The 19,285-nt window shown below is 42.5% G+C and overlaps 1 protein-coding gene across 1 annotated transcript; it reads left to right on the top strand.

The window, feature by feature from the left end:
* The first annotated feature begins 3,924 nt into the window (after positions 1–3,924).
* Positions 3,925–12,786, top strand: LOC118247453 (sterile alpha motif domain-containing protein 9-like). The gene is given in 4 exon segments (XM_035545452.2): positions 3,925–4,049; positions 4,244–4,349; positions 6,306–8,311; positions 8,314–12,786. Coding segments are annotated over 2 exon segments (4,764 nt in total). The 5' UTR covers positions 3,925–4,049; positions 4,244–4,349; position 6,306; the 3' UTR covers positions 11,073–12,786.
* The last annotated feature ends 6,499 nt before the right edge of the window (positions 12,787–19,285 follow it).

Below are 19,285 nucleotides of genomic sequence, written 5' to 3'. Positions count from 1 at the left end.
GAAAGGAAAGAAATCAAAAGCAACTTCGCCCCCATCCACCCTCTTCCACCTCCTCCCCCCGAGCGGCGCAGGGGAATTGGGGAATGGGGGTTATGGTCAGTCTATAGCGCTGCTTCTCCGCCACTCCTTCTCGGTCACTCTCGTCCCCTGTGCTGTGGGGTCCCTCCCATAGGATGCAGTCCTTGCTTAACTGATCCGGCATGGGCTGCCCACAGGCAGCAGCTCTTCAAGAACTGCTCCAGATATGGGTCCGTACCATGGGGTCCATCCCTCAGGAGCAAACTGCTCCAACCTGGATCCCCCACGGGTGGGCAGCAGCTCCTGCCAGGTCACCTGCTCCTGCGTGGTCTCCTCTCCACGGGCTACAGGTCCGGCCCGGAATCTGCTCCAGCAGGGGTCTTCCACAGGCCGCAGCCTCCATCGGTGCAGGTCCACCTGCTCCACCGTGGTCTCCTCCACGGGCTGCAGGGTGGAACCCTGCTCCACCGTGGTACTCCATGGGCTGCAGGGGGACAGCCTGCTTCACCATGGGCCTCACCATAGGCTGCAGGCGACTTCTGCTCCGGCGCCTGGAGCACCTCTCCCCCTCCTTCTTCACTGACCTTGGCGCCTGCAAGGCTGTTCCTCACTCCCCTCAGTCTCCCAGCTGCTGTGAGTAACGTAGCGTTTTTTTTTTTCCCTGTCTTGAATATGCTCTCACAGAGGTGCAAACCAACATCACTTATTGGCTCAGCTCTGGTCAGCAGTGGAGCCCTTACCAAACATGGGGCAGCTTCTAGATTCTTCTCACAAAAGCCACCCCTACGGCCCCCTGCTACCAAAACCTTGCCACGTAAACCCACTACACAGGAGGAGGGAACTTGTGAGGGTGGGAAAGGAGCTGTGAGCTGTGTGTTTCCTAGAGAGGCAGCTAACCAGGCAGCATTTCAGAACACGATGCCCAAGGCTTTTAAACAGGCAGCTACCTTGTGAAAGATAACACAAAAAACAAAGCAAGCTACCAAGTTACTTGTCAGGGCCTTCCTGTACTAGGCCTGAGATGGCAGAGCACAAAAGAATATGCACAATGATTTCAGCTGTTGATTGTGTTGATTTTGATAACCTGCAAATGCAGAGGCCCATACAAGTGTGTAGCTTTACAGCACCTTAGGCTGCTCCCACCAGTATGGTCTGCCTTATGCTGTAAGGAGGGCAAGCAAACTCAAAGAAAGCTGCCCAGACCTGATCTGTACGTAGACTAACATGTGAGAGAGTGATTCAGCTCCATGGGCCAGCTCACTGCACAAGTACACAGTGCAAGAGAAGAGGCCAGAACCTGGGGAAGCGTGATAGTTCTTCAAAGGCAACGCTGATCAACACAAGCTGCTGTGGAAGGTCAGTGTAAGATCATCCGTTAAATGTTCATGCAGGAGAAGAATGGTTGCAACATCATCCTGTACAAATACAGCTTAGGGAAACTCAGTCCAAAGCAATACAATCAGGAAATAGCCAGCGATTTGAGAAAACGAAACTAACACCCACGGAGCTTCTCAACAGATAACTGACCTGAAATAGTAGAAGAAGCATAGCTGCTCTTTTCACGAGCACTAAGAGCATGCAGCCACAGGTTTATGCCTGCAGAGGTTCCCTCAGGCTGTGATCTGACCAGAGAGCACACCCGAGCGAGGGTGGGATGGGTGGCACTCTGAACATCAGTCCTGCTGCCTGACAAACCATGAACTACATGGAAAGAGCCTATACCAACCTGCCTGCTCTTCCTAGAAGACTAGCAGGTCCTGCTGTCTCTGGTCTGACTACTTAGCGTTACAGTGCTCATGAGACTTGTTCCCAGGGAAAAGGATCACTTGCAGTTCCCTACACTTTCCCTATTCAGCAACTGAGAATTTAAGGAAAAGACAAGGAATGTATCTTACTGTGGACCTGTGGCAGGGGGCAGAAAGTCTTCCTTTGCTGCCTTCTTTAAGGAACTGATAATGGTGACCGCTGAATGCAAATTTAAGCAAGAGAAGCAACTTCAGTAAGAGTGGGCTCCTCATTTTTTTCAGCCTTTTGTAATTTTTTGAACGAATTGCTTTTGGGTTGGGGCATAGGAGCAGCTGCTGGCAAGAGATGGAGTTTCCATGGGATTGTCAAAGAAAGCAGTAATGCAAGAGAAATGCACTGAAAAAAAGCCTCAAGACTTTTTTGAAAATGGTCTCTTGGGTAAAGCATATCACTTTGAAGAAAAAAAAAAAAGAAGCAAACAACACATTAGGCACAAGTAGCATGCTATATGCTTGCATAACAGTAGTTACAGAGCTCTCAAGAACTAATAAACTACCTCTATTGATGTCTATGTTATAATAGGTATGGAAGAAAGAATGAAGATAAAATTCTTTAGCAAATGTCTGTGGCTGAGGATATTGCAGGAAGGAAAATGCTGAAAACCACATCCCATTTATTAAATCTTTGATCACATCTGACACAATTTTGAAACAAAAGAAAAGGAAAAAAAAAAACGCTATTTCCTGTTAGTGCAAAGCTACAAATGCATTTTGCAACTGGGCTGTTCCATATCATTGAGATGCAACACTGTGGTCTACAAGCTGTACTTTGGTCATTGTAGGATTTATAGAACTGATATAAATGGATAATTCACGGCATATTTTGGCAAGTTTTTTTATCAATAAAGTACTTCATATCGAGTCCTCATTTGGAAAAAATCAATAACAGCAAGTGTAAAGTCTGCACAAAGAGCTATGAATCTGAGGCTCAAAGGATTCACAGTGTTATTCAACATTTACAACAAGCACATAGTACTTTATCAGATCACTTTATCACACATTACAGGTACCGATTGTACTGGATTTATGTAGCAAGGTTTTGGTAGCAAGGGGGCTGCAGGGATTCCTTCTGTGAGGAATCCAGAAGCTGCCCCATGTCAGAAAGATGTTGGAACCAGCTCCAGCCGGCTGCAAAAAGGACCCGTCCATGGTGAGTGATGCTGGTTGCACCTCTGTGAGAGCAAATTTAAGAAAGGTGAAAAAAAGTGTTGTAACAGCAGCTGGGAGAGGAGTGAGAAAATGTGAGAGAACCAGCCCTGCAGCCCCCAGGTCAGTGCAGCAGGAGGGCAGGAGGTGCTCCAGGCACGTAGCAGAAGTCCCCTGCGGCCTGTGGAGAGGCCCCTGGTGGAGCAGGCTGTCCCCCTGCAGCCCATGGGTCCCACATGGAGCAGATCTCCACGCTGCAGCCTGTGCAGGAGCCCCCGGTGGAGCAGGTGGATGTGGCCTGGAGGAGGCTGCGGCCCATGGAGAACCCCCGCAGGAGCAGGCCCCGGGCCGGAGCTGCAGTCTGTGGAGAGGAGCCCACGCAGGAGCAGGGGGTCTGGGGGGAACTGCATCCTGTGGGGGACCCGTGCTGGAGCAGTTTGCTCCTGACGGATGGACCCCGTGGTACGGAGCCATGTGGGAGCAGTTCTTGAGGAGCTGCTGCCTGTGGGAAGCCCCCACAGGATCAGTTCAGGAAGGACGGCATCCCGTGGGAGGGACCCCACGTGGAACAGGGGCAGAGAGAGACCATGAAGGAGCGGCAGAGATGAAGCATCAGGGACTGACCACAGCCCCCATTCCCCATTACCCTGAGATGCTCAGGGGGAGGACATAGAAGAGGGTGGATAGGTGGAGGGTGTCTTTACTTCACTGTTAGTTCTCACTGCAGTAGTCTGTTATTAGTGGGCAATAAATGACATTAATCTCCCTTACGCCGAGTCTGTCTCAGCTGTGATGGTAACTGGTGAGTGATCTCCCTGTCCTTATCTCAAAGAAGCTCCATGAGCTTCTTTTCATTGCATTTCCCCCCAGTAAGGGAACCACAGTGTTTTCCCAGCTAGGAAGAGGCAAAGCAGAAGCAACTCTCCTTTGCAAAAGTGAAAGCAAAAGGGGAGGAGGGAACTGGAACCTCCTGCACCAACTTCCTCCAGCTTCTTTGCAACACCCAGCTTCAAAGTTGCACAGTCTAGAGCATCTTAGTCACAGATATGGAAGTGTAAACTAGAAGCACGCAAGAAGAAGGTAAGGAGAAATAAATATTCTGTAGCAGGCACTGTTATCTGTCTCCTCCAAAGATGTGTGTTTGCCACTAGGAAAAAGTGACTGTATGTCTATCAATGTACTTTTCCTCCTACTATGTCTGATCCCAGACTTCTCTTCAAGGCTTATAAACTAATTTTAGGGTGTTTTGTTTTGTTTTGTTTTTTTGTTAATAGCTTAGAAGAGTAATTCAGCTGAATTTTAGCTTTTGTGTATCCTGCTTGAACAAAATACACTTATTGGACAACTATAGGAAGAAAACTGCAGAACAGAACAGTTACAGTAAGTACACACATTTAATTCTAGTCTGGGATATTTTATGAAGATGTGATGTCTTAGTCTGATACCATTTCTTGTTTCTGAGACATTAATTTTATACATAAGATGATCTATAATCTACTAAGATAAACTCTTCCAAATCTTCTGTAAAATTTTTTGCACATGAAAGGTGGCTGTTAGGAGATTACAGTGAATTAATCCCAAGGAACAAGTCCTGAAAGAAATTATTCTGCAGAAATAATACAGTAGAGTGATTCTCTGCTGGAAAAGAACTTCAGTGGGTCAGAATCATTAACTAGCCCGTAACATGAAACCTAGAAACACTACATCAAAACTAGGAAATGAAAGTATCCCATTCTAGAGCTTTGCCTCATTAGGGGGGGTTCCAAACTTTAAAACACGAAGTAACTGTTTTAAAGGTCATAAACATGTTTGCTTCTATGTTAGGAGTAAATTGTGCCTCTATTGCAAACTGTAAATTTGGAGGGATTTAAAGTCATAATTTTACACTGCTGGCTTGAATAGTCTCCGAGCCAGAGAAGAGTTTTAGTTTCAGTTTCTTTTCTCGGCCTTCAGATACCCTGGGTGGAGTTAATGGTGAGGATGATAGCCAGATCAGTTTTGTCATAAAAACAGTAAGTCTATTTCCCTCTGCACCCCCAATTTTTAATAACATGTGCTTACCATAGTGTTATTCTAAAGAACTAGAAACTAGTTTTCCTTCTTTTTCTGTGACTAGAGGGAACAGTCTGTTGAGAGCAAAGCCAACTGCAGGCTTCCCCAGCCTGCTCTCCGCCTTTGCTCTGTGCCCTGGCAGTTCATTAGTTAAATCAGGAGGCAGCTTGACCGAAGCTAGGAAGAAAACAGTACTCCAGCACTAGCTATAAGAAATCCCTATTGTTGCTTCTTATTAAAGTTCATGTTTTAGGAAAACATGTAATAGATCGAGGAAAGCATGTTGCTAGGATGGGTTAGATAACAAAGTGTTCTTTCAAGACACAAAATTTCCTCTATGGAAAAAAAAAATCCATGAATTTATTTTGTCTCAAGAATAATCAGGTACCAACAAGAAAATAATATTACCACTAGTGTAATGACTGTAGCTGGGTGTAATTCCATAACAAAATACAAATTTCAGAGGAATAAATATAATTCCCCTAAAGGAATTGAGGGGATGAAGTAAAATTGGACACTACTAAGTGATTTTTTTTTTCCCTTCCCTTCCTTTCCCTTCCCTTCCTTTCCCTAATTTTCCCTGTGCTTCTTTATTGAAAGTTTATGCCAGAAGTCCAAATTCAATAGGATCAAGTGGATTGTAAGATGCTCTCCTCCCTGTCACTCATCTCCACAAATGCTGCTGAACTGCTTGATTTTATTTGAGAAACCTCAATGAATATAAAATGTGCTGAAAAAGTAAAATGGTAAAGAATTTCCTTTCATTTGGAGTAGCAGCAGTTGAGTAATCACAGCAGTATATTTCCACCCGGTAGTCTCTTTGCAATGTTATTCAAGCAAATTGAGTACCTAACCACATCTTAGGATGAAAAAAGCTTGGAATTGTTCCTTCTCCACCAAATTGTAGCCTTTATGAGAGCCATTTGTGACCATGATTTGTATTTGATGGCCCATACACCTGCAAGTTGGTGTCCAAATGACAACAAATAGGTAGCAGCCACCATTTTTATGTAGAGTCAGCTATGGAAGTGGTTTAAAAGCAGGATTCACATAAAGCTGTTCTGTAAGAAAAAGTAATCTTTCTCTTAGAAGCAGATAATGTCTTGTATATGATCTGACTTCACATTCCCCTGATGTCCCCTAATTGAACTGTTATATTCCATGTGGCAGATTACACAAATGATGAAATAAATGGTAGACAGCATCAAGAAAATACGCATTATTCAGTTAATAAGCTATTATAAATCACTTGTTTAGTAACACTGTAATTTTTTTTCCTTAAAGAATGGAAAATGCAAACACTGGAAAAAAAGAGAAATTAGATTTATATCAACATGCTGAAAAGTGGACAAAAGAAGAAGTCAAACAATTCTTAACTGAAATTCTTAAGATTGACCAGAAATATGCAGAAATCTTGTATGACCAAGATGTAACTGGTTCTACTTTGAAACTGTTGACTAAAGCAGATCTGGTAGATATGAGCATACCTCATGGACCTGCTATTCAAATCATTCATTTCCTGAAAAAGCATTGCATTCTAACTGAAAGTTCAAACCAGGCTGAGGGACAAGAAGGCAGCGAACAGAGTCTTGATGGAGAAGATGATGAAGAAATTGTAAAGAACGAGTGGAAGAAGAAACACAGGTCATTCAATTCCAGTATACTGCAGGATTCTGAACTGGATCCTGCAGAAGATAAAACAGCAATAAAGTCAGCTGACAAGGAGAATGTATCGGAGAAGTCACTGTCAAGCAGCCAGCACCCAACCAGAAACATGTGTATGCCACATCCTTTTGATAATTTCAGTGATGGTACTCGATATATACAACATCATATTCTTAATGTCCCTGAAACAGGGCCACTCAACCTCATTGATCCAGCACACGAATTCAAATTACTTTCCAACACAGAGAATGCACTAGAAGAAGACATTAAAATGAAATTTAGCAATGAAGTCTTTAGGTTTGCTGCAGCCTGCATGAACTCTCGCACAAATGGCACTATTCATTTTGGAATACGTGACAATCCACATGGGGAAATCGAAGGAATAAAAGTTACCAAGAAAGAAGCCTACATCGACCATTTTAATAGATACATTGAAAAGTACTTTGATGAGCAATACATTGGAGCTGCAAAAGCTTGCATTAGACAACCTAGATTTGTGGAAGTATTGTTACCAAATGGAACTCCATCAGATACGTTTGTCATTGAAATAGACGTGGTTCCCAGACACTCCATCTGTAATACAAAATATTTCTGTACCAACACATATGATTTTAAGAGCAAGTGTTGCAGAAAAGCTGTCTTCATCCGCGATGGAGCTAGTTCTAAAAATATTAAAAGTACAAATGAATTTGAAAAGTTTAAAAGTAACTTGACGTTGTTAGCAGATTCTCGTAAAAGAGCGGAGGAAGAACATCACTTAAAGCAAAAGAAGACAATGAATGAAGGACTAAAGCTAGTTAGTCTGCTCACTGGCAACAGAGACATGCTAGATGACTCTTATTATGACTACTACATTTTGGTAACAAACAAATGCCATCCAAGTCAAACTTTACACTTAGACTTTTTACAGGAAATTAAATGGTTTGCTGTGCTTGATTTTGACTCTGAATCAGAAACAAATGGTGTATTTAAGACTTACCAAAAAACTCGCAATGCCAAACTTCATTTCCCATATCACTATGAAAACAAGGTGGGTTCAGTTTCTGAACAAGCTGAAAAGCTGAATTTGCGTCAGGAGACAAACTGGATTTTCTGCAATGGTGGATCAGACTTCAAAGGCAATAAAGAACTACCATTAGATCCCGCTTTGTGGCAACGAGATAGGGCTGCTGAAGTCAGAAAGATGATTTCATTTCTTTCACACAAAGACGTAAAGCAGAGTGGGAAGTTTTTAATAGTGTTTCTTTTGCTTTCCCGAGTGGAAGATCCATTGGATCCCCTTGCTGAGACATTTGTTACATTTTACCAAGAATTAAAGGGACTAGAAGACATGGCCTGCATTTGCATTGGTGCAGGTACAGACCAGCGATGGAGAGATCTTCTTCATGCTAGAGGCATAAGAGAGGAAGCACTTTCAAATAAATGTGTTTCTAATTTAACCCTGCAAATGGTAAATGGTACCATCATAAAAGCGAAATCAGTGACCCAGTCATCTAAAAGACTTCTGCCCTCCATTGGCGGTTCTACCATTCTTCTAAAGAAGGAAGAAGATTTCATAGCAGCATTGGAAATCTTATGTGAAAATGAATGCAAAGACACAGAGATAGAGAAGGATGAAGAACAATTTAAAAATTCATGAAAGAGCGGGAAAAAGATTTTTATCGAGGTGGTAGAGTGACATGGTGGAATTTTTATTTTTCTTCTGAAAATTACACATCAGTTTTTGTCAAAAGGGATCGTTATGAAAACCTTGAACAACTAATTGTGTCTTCAGCTAACAGCGCTAATCAGTCGCCTGTAAAAATTATCAACCTTTACCACCATCCTGGCTGTGGTGGGACAACATTAGCTATGCATGTCCTCTGGAATCTCCGGAAGCGATTCAGATGTGCTGTTCTCAAAAACAAAACGAGTGATTTTGGAACACAAGTGGCAACTTTAATCACCTATGGAGCAAGCAAGGACAGTGGCTATTTACCAGTGTTACTTCTTGTGGATGATTTTGAAGAGCAAGAAAATGTCTATCTTCTGCAAAAAGAAATTCAGGTAGCTATAACAGAAAAATGTATTCAGTATGTAAATCCTTTAGTGATCATTTTAAATTGTATGAGATCTCAGAATCCTGATGAAAATTCAACGATCAATTCCTTGAACAGTATTTCTTTAAAACAGTTTCTTTCTGTAAAAGAGCAAAGGGCCTTTGAACAGAAACTAAAAGATATTGAAAAGATGCATCCAAATCCCAATAATTTCTATTCTTTTATGATTATGAAGGAAAACTTTGATCCAAAGTACATAGAAAACGTGGTTAAAAATACCTTGCGTAACTTGAATATAAAGTCTAAATCAGCACAACTTGTTTACTATCTCACACTTTTAAACGCTTATGTAAGAACATCTACACTTTCAATATCACTATGTGAAGAATTCTTGGGAATTAATTCTCGAGAGACAGGCAACAAAGATAAACTGATAGAAAAAATGGGAATTTGTTCCAATATTCTAATGTATGCTCAAGTACAAGAATACACGACATACCGAGGTCTACGCATCATTCACCCATTGATAGCACAGTGGTGCCTAACAGAATTTAAACTAACCTATAACTTGCCAAAAAGTGAAATTACATTGCGATTATTGAAGGAGGATTTGCTTTATGAGAATTCATTAAAACAAGACAAACTTACTCATGATATATTAACCCTACTGATTACTAGACAGCGCAAAGAACATGGCTATGAGTCAGACACATGGTTCTCCCCATTAATTGAAGCCATTCATAGGGAAGAAAAGTATTTTAATGTGGAATGTGTGTTACAACAAGCATCCACTAGATTTAAGAAAAATGGTCACATTTGCCAAGCCTTGGCAAGATACTTCTACATTAAAGAAAACAAATTTGACTTGGCATTACTCTGGGCCAAAGAAGCCAAAGATCGAGCACCACACAGTTCATACATATCAGATACACTAGGTCAAGTCTTTAAACGCCAGCTAAGATACTCGGTAGAGCACAGAGGAAAGAGTGCAGTCCTAACAGCTGAGGAACTGTATTATTTGCTAGATCTTGCTCAAAATGCTTCATGGGCTTTCAGAATATCTCAGCAGCAAGCTAAGAATGCAGACATTGAACAGCGTTTGCAGCATCAAAAACTTAAAAGAAAGTTTCAAAATTACAATACTTTGGGTTATCAGGGAGAGATAGAAACTGGTCTTTATGTTATTGATGTCCTGCAGCACATTCCCTTTTTCAGCAAAGAAGACTCACAGTGTAGGGAAAGAATGATAAAGTATCTATCAGGAAATAGTGTTTTGAATTTAGATAGCCCTAACACAGAGAGTGAAATGTTCAAGGCTCTTACACATTATTCCAGCTTTTTAAATAATTTGCGATCACAATTAAAAAGGGCATTTGACTTCCTTGAAGACTACTTTGTGTTTTTCAAAACACAGACAAATGAAAGAGAAATTGTAGAGGCAAAAATGTCTGAGACAGTTCGAGAATGTTTTACAAAATACACAAAAATATTTTGTGATTCCAGTGTTGAGCAACTGAGAAGTCAACAGGTCTTAGAGTGGTCCTTGTCTCAGAAAATAGAAGCATACAGAAAGACTGTGGAGGCTTCCAAAGCAGACTCATTTTCTGGAGTTTTAACATACCTTTACAAAAACCAGAGAAATGCTGACAAAGAAATAGAAGACATAGTATATGCATATGCATTTCTGTGTGAGGAGAATTCACAAGCAACTCTGAAGGAAAAGCAGAATTTTATTTTGGCAAATGTTGTTCTGAACTGCATTAAACCTGAATCCACTGAGTTACGTCATTTTGAGGAGCTGAGAAGTCAACTTGTAAGTATTCTAGAGAAAGTGGAACCGAATTCACACTGTGTAGAGCCTTTCTTCCTTGCCTCTTTGTTGTTCTGGCCTGAAAATAGAAAACAACTAAATGAAGATTCTAGGAAAATGGACAAGTATGTTAGACACCTAAGTCAGTCTTTCAAAGAGCTCTATGGAACCGTGTGTTGTTCCAAGCAACCTGTGGCTCATTTCTATCTTGCAAAAGGCAGTGGCCTAAACAGATTTGTTCACAAAAGAAAGATAGATCAGCTTTTTAGCTCACTTTCAGAACAGGAACTGAATGTCTTCTGGCAGAATGGAAATATCTGGAAGGAAAAGGCTGTTCATGATCTTTTGCTTCCTTTGGATGGAAGAGCTGAGGGTACAGTTATCTACATAAACTACGGCAGCAATGAACCCTTTAGGATACCAGCGAAGCCTGTTCCTTCATGCCTACTGAAAAATGGCCCAAACATACAAAGAGTGTCTTTTTACCTTGGCTTTTCCGTTGCTGGTCTCCTGGCATACAACGTACGCAGTTTATAATTAAAACAATAAGGATTTCAGGTTCAGGTTTTCAGGCAAAATTATCATTAGCATTTTTTTGCCAATAACTGTAAATGAAAAGAAATGGCTGTCCATCATGCTTCCCTCCTCAGTATGCCAGTCTTTGTGCTTGGCTAATAAACAAGTTGTACATATTGTGAAAGGACAGAAGCACTTTTACTCTCTCATAGCATTTCTAAATATGTGATTGTTAAAGATACCACTACTTTCTGCTCTACTGTAAAAACACCCTAGTTGTCATTTGAAGCCAGTATCAAACAGATTTTCTTCTTTTGTGGTGGGCCTACTTCTGCTTTATATAAAATTGATCCAGTTTGATCTTTCTTTTCATTATAAATTCCATGAGTTCCTTCCAGTGATGGATGGATACATTTCTTATTAAGTTTGATCCTTGTAAAACCATGCAATTTAAATACTTTGAATGGTCATTGACTGCATCGACTTCCTCATGTGTATAAAACTGCCTGTAATGTTCAGGCACAATGTTCCAAAAAAGTAAAATATACTGGTGTGAAACACCAGAAACAACAAGTTACTGCTACCTGGGTGGGAGGAGGGAGTGTGCAAAGTGTTGCATTTTACACTATGTGTATGTGATTCATGACAACTAGAGGAGTTTGATAAAATTAACAGCTTGAGAAATGTCTGAAGGATTGATCTTTTATCAGCCTATGAGTCCTCTTTGCTCTTAGTGTCAGGTAGGCAAAAATAAATGACTTCTCAGCAGAAGATTAATAAAAACAAATCAACGACAACAACAAAAGAATAAAGTAGCATGTCATTCTGGTGTAGTGCAGCTCTTCTTTCAGTTGCAAATATGCAGAAGTAGCTTTATTATATAAAGCAGACTATAGCCAAAATATATTTCTGTTGGCAACTTCCTATTGCACTGACCATCTCCCACTGATTGCATGCTTTGTTTTGTTTTTTTTTAAATAGTATACTTTTATTTCATGTAGGATACTATAGAATCAATAGTAATTCATTATTTGCTCTAATTGGTTCTTAGGAGATCACTGTACAATTTAACAATGACTATTTACCCTTACCAATAAAGATCTACAGCAAATAATTTGCCATGTCTTCATGGCACCTGAAGACTTCATCTCAGTCAGTCATGTCTCAAAAACTGCAAGTTTAAGACATGTCTGAGAAAGAGCAATAGCTGTGAGGGGCAGGAGAAATGGAGGTGATGTGGAGGAGACAATGTTGGAAATGCATGGAAGAGGACATTGTTGGGGATGTGGCTAGAGATGTGCTCCTGGAAAACAGCAACCCATGCTGAGCCTGGGACACCTTTGAGGGACTGACATTACCCACACTTGGGTAGAGGAAACAAGTTAGAAGGAAGGAGCCGCGCCGCGTAGAAGCAAGAAGCAGCACAAAGAAGCCACTACACATCTATGCCAACCTTCTCTGCTGCCCTTCACCTTGCCAGAGGGATTGGGAAGGGCTGAGAATAATACCCGGTGAAAACAAAGTAGGACATGGAGAGGAGAGGTGTTGCACTGTTTGCCTGGGGAAAGGAGAAGAAAAGCATTTCCCTAATGATGGTTTTAAGGTCCTTTCCAACCCAAACCATTGTATGATCTGATGATTCTACATGTCTGCTTAGTTGTCTTTTTGGTTTCTCCATGGCCCAATTAATAATTAGAAGTTTTTGTTAACTGGCAATAAATTAAATTTCTCAATATGAGGTTCTTTTTCTCATAACGTGTACATTTACTAATAACCTTTGTGATCTGGCATAGTGATAACATGCTAGGCACCGCACTATATGTCTGTGTGAGTTTACAGAAATACAGATTTTATTATTTTTATGTATCGGTCTGTTTGTTATAAAATTGTATTTTTATCCAGTAACTCATTAATACAGATATTTTATAATATATAATAACTGTGCAGAGTTGAACTGTATTTTATGATACATAACTTATACAGAGACTGACAGAAAAGTATTTCCTACTCTAAAAGTATTTCCTATTTTCTATTACTTTGTAAGACCAACTTCATTATGGCTCACAGCTTTTTTAATCTTTGAAAACTAAGCTCTCCCATGCCAAATATCTGCCTCAGACTTATCTTGTGTTAATTAAAGCCAACGGGCTTAGTAGCTTCCAAGAGTGAGGTCAAGAAAAAAAAGCATGTTGCATTGCCCATGCTAAATAACTCTTCTAACTTTTTCCAGTATGCTCAGGAATTATTTGGAGTAGTTTATAAAACAGTTTTTAGCATGGTAGAGAAAAGGTAGAGGTGAGGGGAAATATGACTGAGTAAATACAATTTTACTAAGTTGCAAGGCCTGAAAAGACTACAATTTGTATGTGGGCACATGCAAACTTAGGTTTTAACAGCAGAGTCTTTATGCAGTCAACAGTCCCAGAAGTCGCAGGTCCGGGCTGTCATGGGCCAAGCCTAAGCTGTCAGTGCTGAGCCCAGAAACCTCGAGGAGACAACCTGATTCAGCCCAGTTGCACAGAGGCCAAAGCTACACCAGCAACGAGAGGCAGGAGAAGCCGTTTGACTTTCACAGGCTGTGGCAATGTTATCTCAGCAGCTCCCTCTGGTGTGTAGCCCAGCTGTTGGAGCAGCCAAGGTCCTCGCTGCGCCCAAGCACCTTTGTGGAGTGTGAACGCCTGTGGAGGATCAGGAATTTAGGAATCCACTTCTGGAGGAGTGCAAGGCCTGCAAGCATCAGTTTAGGATGTGGAATTTATGGGCACTGAGGATTCTTCTCTAAAATCACAGCTAGAAGCACACGACATGGAAGGGGCTTCACAACTGGTGTCGGAAAGGAAAATTTCCATTATGGTGAGCGTAAGGGAAACGGCCTGGAGCATGGCTGCAAGGACTGAGGATGAGAACAGTGGCAGGGACTAGAGTAAGTAAGAGGGAACAAGAGAAGGGAAGGCAAGGCAAGGCAAAATGGTAGGCAAGGCAAGGCCAAGGGAAAATGGAAAGCAAGGCTAGGGAACAAGTACAGGTACTGGTATGCACACTAGCAATAATATGAGCTGACTGAGCCAAAGAAAAAGGTATGTGCACAGGGTATTCAAAGTCCCTTGGCTGTAAGTCTGTAGAGGATTGTATTTCCTACAGGAATACTTCCTGAGCTGAAGACTTCCAACTTACACTGCCACAGCAGAGACTGTAGGACTTAAGAGGTGAGACAGAATAAATGGAGGTTCTCTAGAAATGAGAAAGTGGAGGATGACGCAATGTCTTCTAATAGTTAATAGGCAAAGAATGTAGCAAAAAGGAAGGTAGTAAAATGTTCTGAAGGCCCAAAGTGGGCATGGAGTAAAGGTAAAAATGTACTGTAAGAAAGATTCAAGCTGTATCCCAGCAAAAAAAATAAATAAATAAAATAAAAATAATAATATATCAGTAAAAGTAATGAAGTACAGGGATAGACTGCTATGTCATGGAAATCTCTCTTTGCAGATCTTGGAAAATGAAAAGACAAACATTTGAGATAAATTCAATAGTTTTAAGTGAGCTTATGTGCTGTAGAGCACTCTAGAAGATCTCTTAAGCTTTGTTTCAGACCTACTTTTCCATAACTTAGATAAGAAAGCCCTGATAGGATCAAATACCCCTGCATAGGACTGCCCTTCCTTAAATGTTTCATGCATCTACCCAGTCTCACATAAATTTTCTATAGCTCTGAAGACATTAGAGCAAAGGCCCACATACCTCAAATCCTCCTCATTGCTAAGACACACAGATTGCATCTGAACTTAAGGAGGCATATAGCAAAAGGTCTTGTTTCCTCCTGAGAAGCTCAACTGATGTGGACAGAGGGGTTGTAGGGGCACAGAGCAATCAGCTGCAGATTATAAGAATTAGCTAAATTCTGCACAGCTTGTATGCTTGATTACAGCTGAGACTATTCCTGTGATGTGGTTGTATCATTACAAACACCTTTTTGTTGAAAAAAAAAAAATCACAAATCAGATCTCCAAAATCATGAGATTTCCATCTGAAACCATGAGATTACTGTGTTAACCCTTTTCCCTAGCACTTTCCCATCTGATTTATTTCCCTGCTGTGCTAAGGCTATAAAACACAAGTGGGAAGTGACCATCCAAAAATCACAAAGCAACTCCTTTATGTATCAGATTTTCTTGTTATTTCTCAATAAAGATTCACGTGAGCTCCAGAGATCTTAAAACACAATACATGTACATGTAATGATGTATAACATCAGAAAGTAAATGTAATCCAGCTAGCCAAAAATTATTATTTTCTAAATTACATATCTTCCACAGTTGCACCAGTGTATAATTTCGTCCTGGAAATCAATCCATATTCTTTCTTCTTCCTTTCCTTACAACACTTTATTTTTTTTTTTTTTTTTGTCTGGACTCTTTTCTTCCACCTAGTTCCAAGCAGAAGTGAAGACTCAGGCAGCAAAGGTAGCAAAGACATGCCACAGTGCTCAGGTAACTGCTCAAATCCCCATTGTATGGTCAAATGAAAAGGGCAAGTCTGTTTCTTACAGTTTGAGCTATCCTTTCTCCATATTGGAAACATGACCTTCATATAGCATTTCCTTTAAAATGAATGTAAGACTGCTCAAACAAATCAATTGGGTATAAAGTGCACAGCTGTTTTTTGTTTGTTTGTTTGTTTCTGAAATGTTTAAATTGAACTTTGCAGAAGAGCCAATATAATTTGCAGTGTTTATACTGGTATATATACATATACTGTACATATATATATAGTATACATACTGTGTTACACATCCCAAAGTTTTCCTTCCAGGTTTAGATTTCATTTGGAGATTGAGATTATTTTTGTCATTTTCCTCACCATGCTGGCAGCTCTGAATTAACTTTTCTCTTGCACAATCTAGAACCAGGAGTGTTGGGGAATACAGTGTGAAGATACTGAGCCACCTGTGACTGGGCAGCAGTTTAGCTGTATTCTGTATAATGTTGCATTCACATCTTTTCCAAAGGAGCTACCAACCAGGGACCAGCCCCCCACAAATGTACCTACCCTCCCCATGACTAAAGATGCAACAAAATGGAGTGATCATACCCTGCATACTTGTACATAAGATGTGACACGGCTTCTGTACTGTTGGACAGGTACAGAAGAATCACACTCATTTGGGAGATTATGCCATGGAAGAGGTAGCTTGAGAAGCACACAAACTATCAAAGCTGGGCCACTAGTCCATGTTCAGCAAGGACTACCTTCACCCCTTCTCTTTTATTCTCCTCTTCCTGGACTTTATTCTGTGGCATCTCTGACAGTGAAATAACCAGGCTTTTTCTTCCCATTTGTGCCTCTAAAAACTTGGATCTGTGCAAACCTCCTGCCTGATTGCCACCCTAGATGGCTCATTATGAAGGACAACGAGAGTTGGAGAACTAATGTGTCTAACCACCCATGCCAGGTTGCAGCCACAGAGATCCCGTGACAGTAACAAACATGCTTAACAGGTCAGAGAGCTTCCTTTATCCTCCAATCCCAGACTCAGAGCAAAGACAACTTTAGCATCAAGCCATCAAAACTGTATTCTTTGGGAAAAGCATCCACAGAGGACATCTCCTTGATGCTTGACATCAGAGGAGATTCCAGTCATCTCTTAGAGGAAGAGATCAAAATTATTTTGGTAATTCTGTCTCCTCTGCAGTTGTACCACCTCCTGTTGCTGTTACACTCCCATCCCTAGACAGTCAAAGACAAAGATTAGCTAGCTTTATCACCACACTCACCTCCTTTACCTATGTAAAGAATGAGTCTGTAGAAACGAAAGCACTTCCTCTTTTCACCATACACAAGATATAAGTAATTCAGCGACACCTGACAAATCTATTGGATTACTACTAAATGCAGTGATGAAATACATGGCAACAGCATATCTAAACCTAGAATGCTTTTCCTTCACACTACCCTTCTTCTGCACGTCTTGTAACTTATAGTGGTGCATCTTCTCAACCAGCTGTCCATATTAAATCCACCTCTCTCAGTAGACACACAGACACAGATTTCTAGGTTGGAAGAGACCTCAAGATCATCGAGTCCAACCTCCGACCTAACACTAAGTACTCCACTAAACCATATCGCTAAGCTCTACATCTAAACGTCTTTTAAAGACCTCCAGGGATGGTGACTCCACCACCTCCCTGGGCAGCCCGTTCCAATGCTTAATAACCCTTTCGGTAAAGAAGTACTTCCTAACATCCAACCTAAAACTCCCCTGTCGCAACTTTCGCCCATTCCCCCTCGTCCTGTCACCAGGCACGTGGGAGAACAGACCAACCCCCACCTCACTACAGCTTCCTTTAAGGTAACTGTAGAGAGCGATAAGGTCGCCCCTGAGCCTCCTCTTCTCCAGGCTGAACAAGCCCAGCTCCCTCAGCCGCTCCTCGTAAGACTTGTTCTCCAGACCCCTCACCAGCTTGGTCGCCCTTCTCTGGACTCGCTCGAGCACGTCCATGTCCTTCCTGTAGCGAGGGGCCCAAAACTGAACACAGTACTCGAGGTGCGGCCTCACCAGAGCTGAGTACAGGGGGACAATCACTTCCCTAGACCTGCTGGCCACACTGCTTCTTATACAGGCCAGGATGCTGTTGGCCTTCTTGGCCACCTGAGCACACTGCTGGCTCATATTCAGCCGACTATCAACCAATACTCCCAGGTCCTTCTCGGCCAGGCAGCTTTCCAACCACTCATCTCCCAGCCTGTAGCTCTGCTTGGGGTTGTTGCGCCCCAGGTGCAGGACCCGGCACTTGGCCTTGTTGAACTTCATACAGTTGACCTCAGCCCATCGCTCCAGCCTATCCAGATCCTCCTGCAGAGCCTTCCTGCCCTCGAGCAGATCGATACACGCACTTAGCTTGGTGTCATCTGTGAACTTACTGAGGGTGCACTGGACGCCCTCATCCAGATCATCGATAAAGATATTAAAGAGGACCGGCCCCAGTACCGAGCCCTGGGGGACACCACTTGTGACCAGCCTCCAACCAGATTTGACTCCATTCACCACAACTCTCTGGGCCCGGCTATCCAGCCAGTTTCTAACCCAGCGAAGCGTACGCCAGTCCAAGCCCCGAGCAGCCAGTTTCTTGAGGAGAATGTTGTGGGGAACGGTGTCAAAAGCCTTACTGAGGTCAAGGTAAACCACATCCACAGCCCTTCCCTCATCCACCAAGCGCGTCACTTTGTCATAGAAGGAGATCAGGTTCGTCAAGCAGGACCTGCCTTTCATAAACCCATGCTGACTGGGCCTGATCGCCTGCTCGCCCTGCAAGTGCCGCGTGATGACCCTCAAGATAATCTGCTCCATGAGCTTTCCTGGCACTGAGGTCAAACTGACAGGCCTATAGTTCCCCGGGTCTGCCCTCCGGCCCTTCTTATAGATGGGCGTCACATTGGCTAGCCGCCAGTCAACTGGGACCTCCCCCGATAGCCAGGACTGCCGATAAATGATGGAAAGCGGCTCGGCCAGCTCCTCCGCCAGTTCTTTCAGTACCCTCGGGTGCATCCCATCCGGCCCCATTGACTTGCGCACATCCAAGCTCCTTAGCAGGTCGCCAACCATTTCCTCATGAATAGCGAAGGCCACATCCTGCTCCCCATCCCCTTCCGCCATCTCAGGGCACTGGGTATCCAGAGAACAACCGGTATTGCCGCTAAGACTGAGGCAAAGGCGGCATTAAGCACCTCAGCCTTTTCCTCATCCTTAGTAACTAGGTTTCCCCTCGCATCCAGTAAAGGATGGAGATTCTCCTTAGTCCTCCGTTTCGCGTTGATATATTTGTAAAAGGATTTTTTGTTGTCTTTAACGGCAGTAGCCAGGTTGAGCTCCAGATGAGCTTTGGCCTTTCTAATTTTCTCCCTGCACAGCCTCGCTACATCCTTGTAGTCCTCCTCAGCGGCCCGCCCTTTTTTCCAAAGATTATAAACCCTCTTTTTTCTGCTAAGCACAAGCCGCAACTCTCTGTTGAGCCAGGCCGGTCTTCTTCCACGCCGGCTCGTCTTTGGGCACGTGGGGACGGACCGCTCCTGTGCCGTTAAGATTTCCTTCTTGTGGAGCGCCCAGCCTTCCTGGACTCCTCTGCCCTTCAGAACCGCCTCCCAAGGAACTCGGCCAACCAGCGTCCTGAGCAGCTCAAAGTCAGCCCTCCAGTAATTGCTGCACTACCAACACTGCAGGCCAGTAAGGCTCCAAGCGC

Source organism: Cygnus atratus, chromosome 2, assembly GCF_013377495.2.
Source record: "Cygnus atratus isolate AKBS03 ecotype Queensland, Australia chromosome 2, CAtr_DNAZoo_HiC_assembly, whole genome shotgun sequence".
Taxonomy (NCBI): Eukaryota; Metazoa; Chordata; class Aves; order Anseriformes; family Anatidae; genus Cygnus; species Cygnus atratus.
Note: the sequence above shows the minus strand (reverse complement) of the source record. Positions and strands in the feature narration are given on the sequence as shown.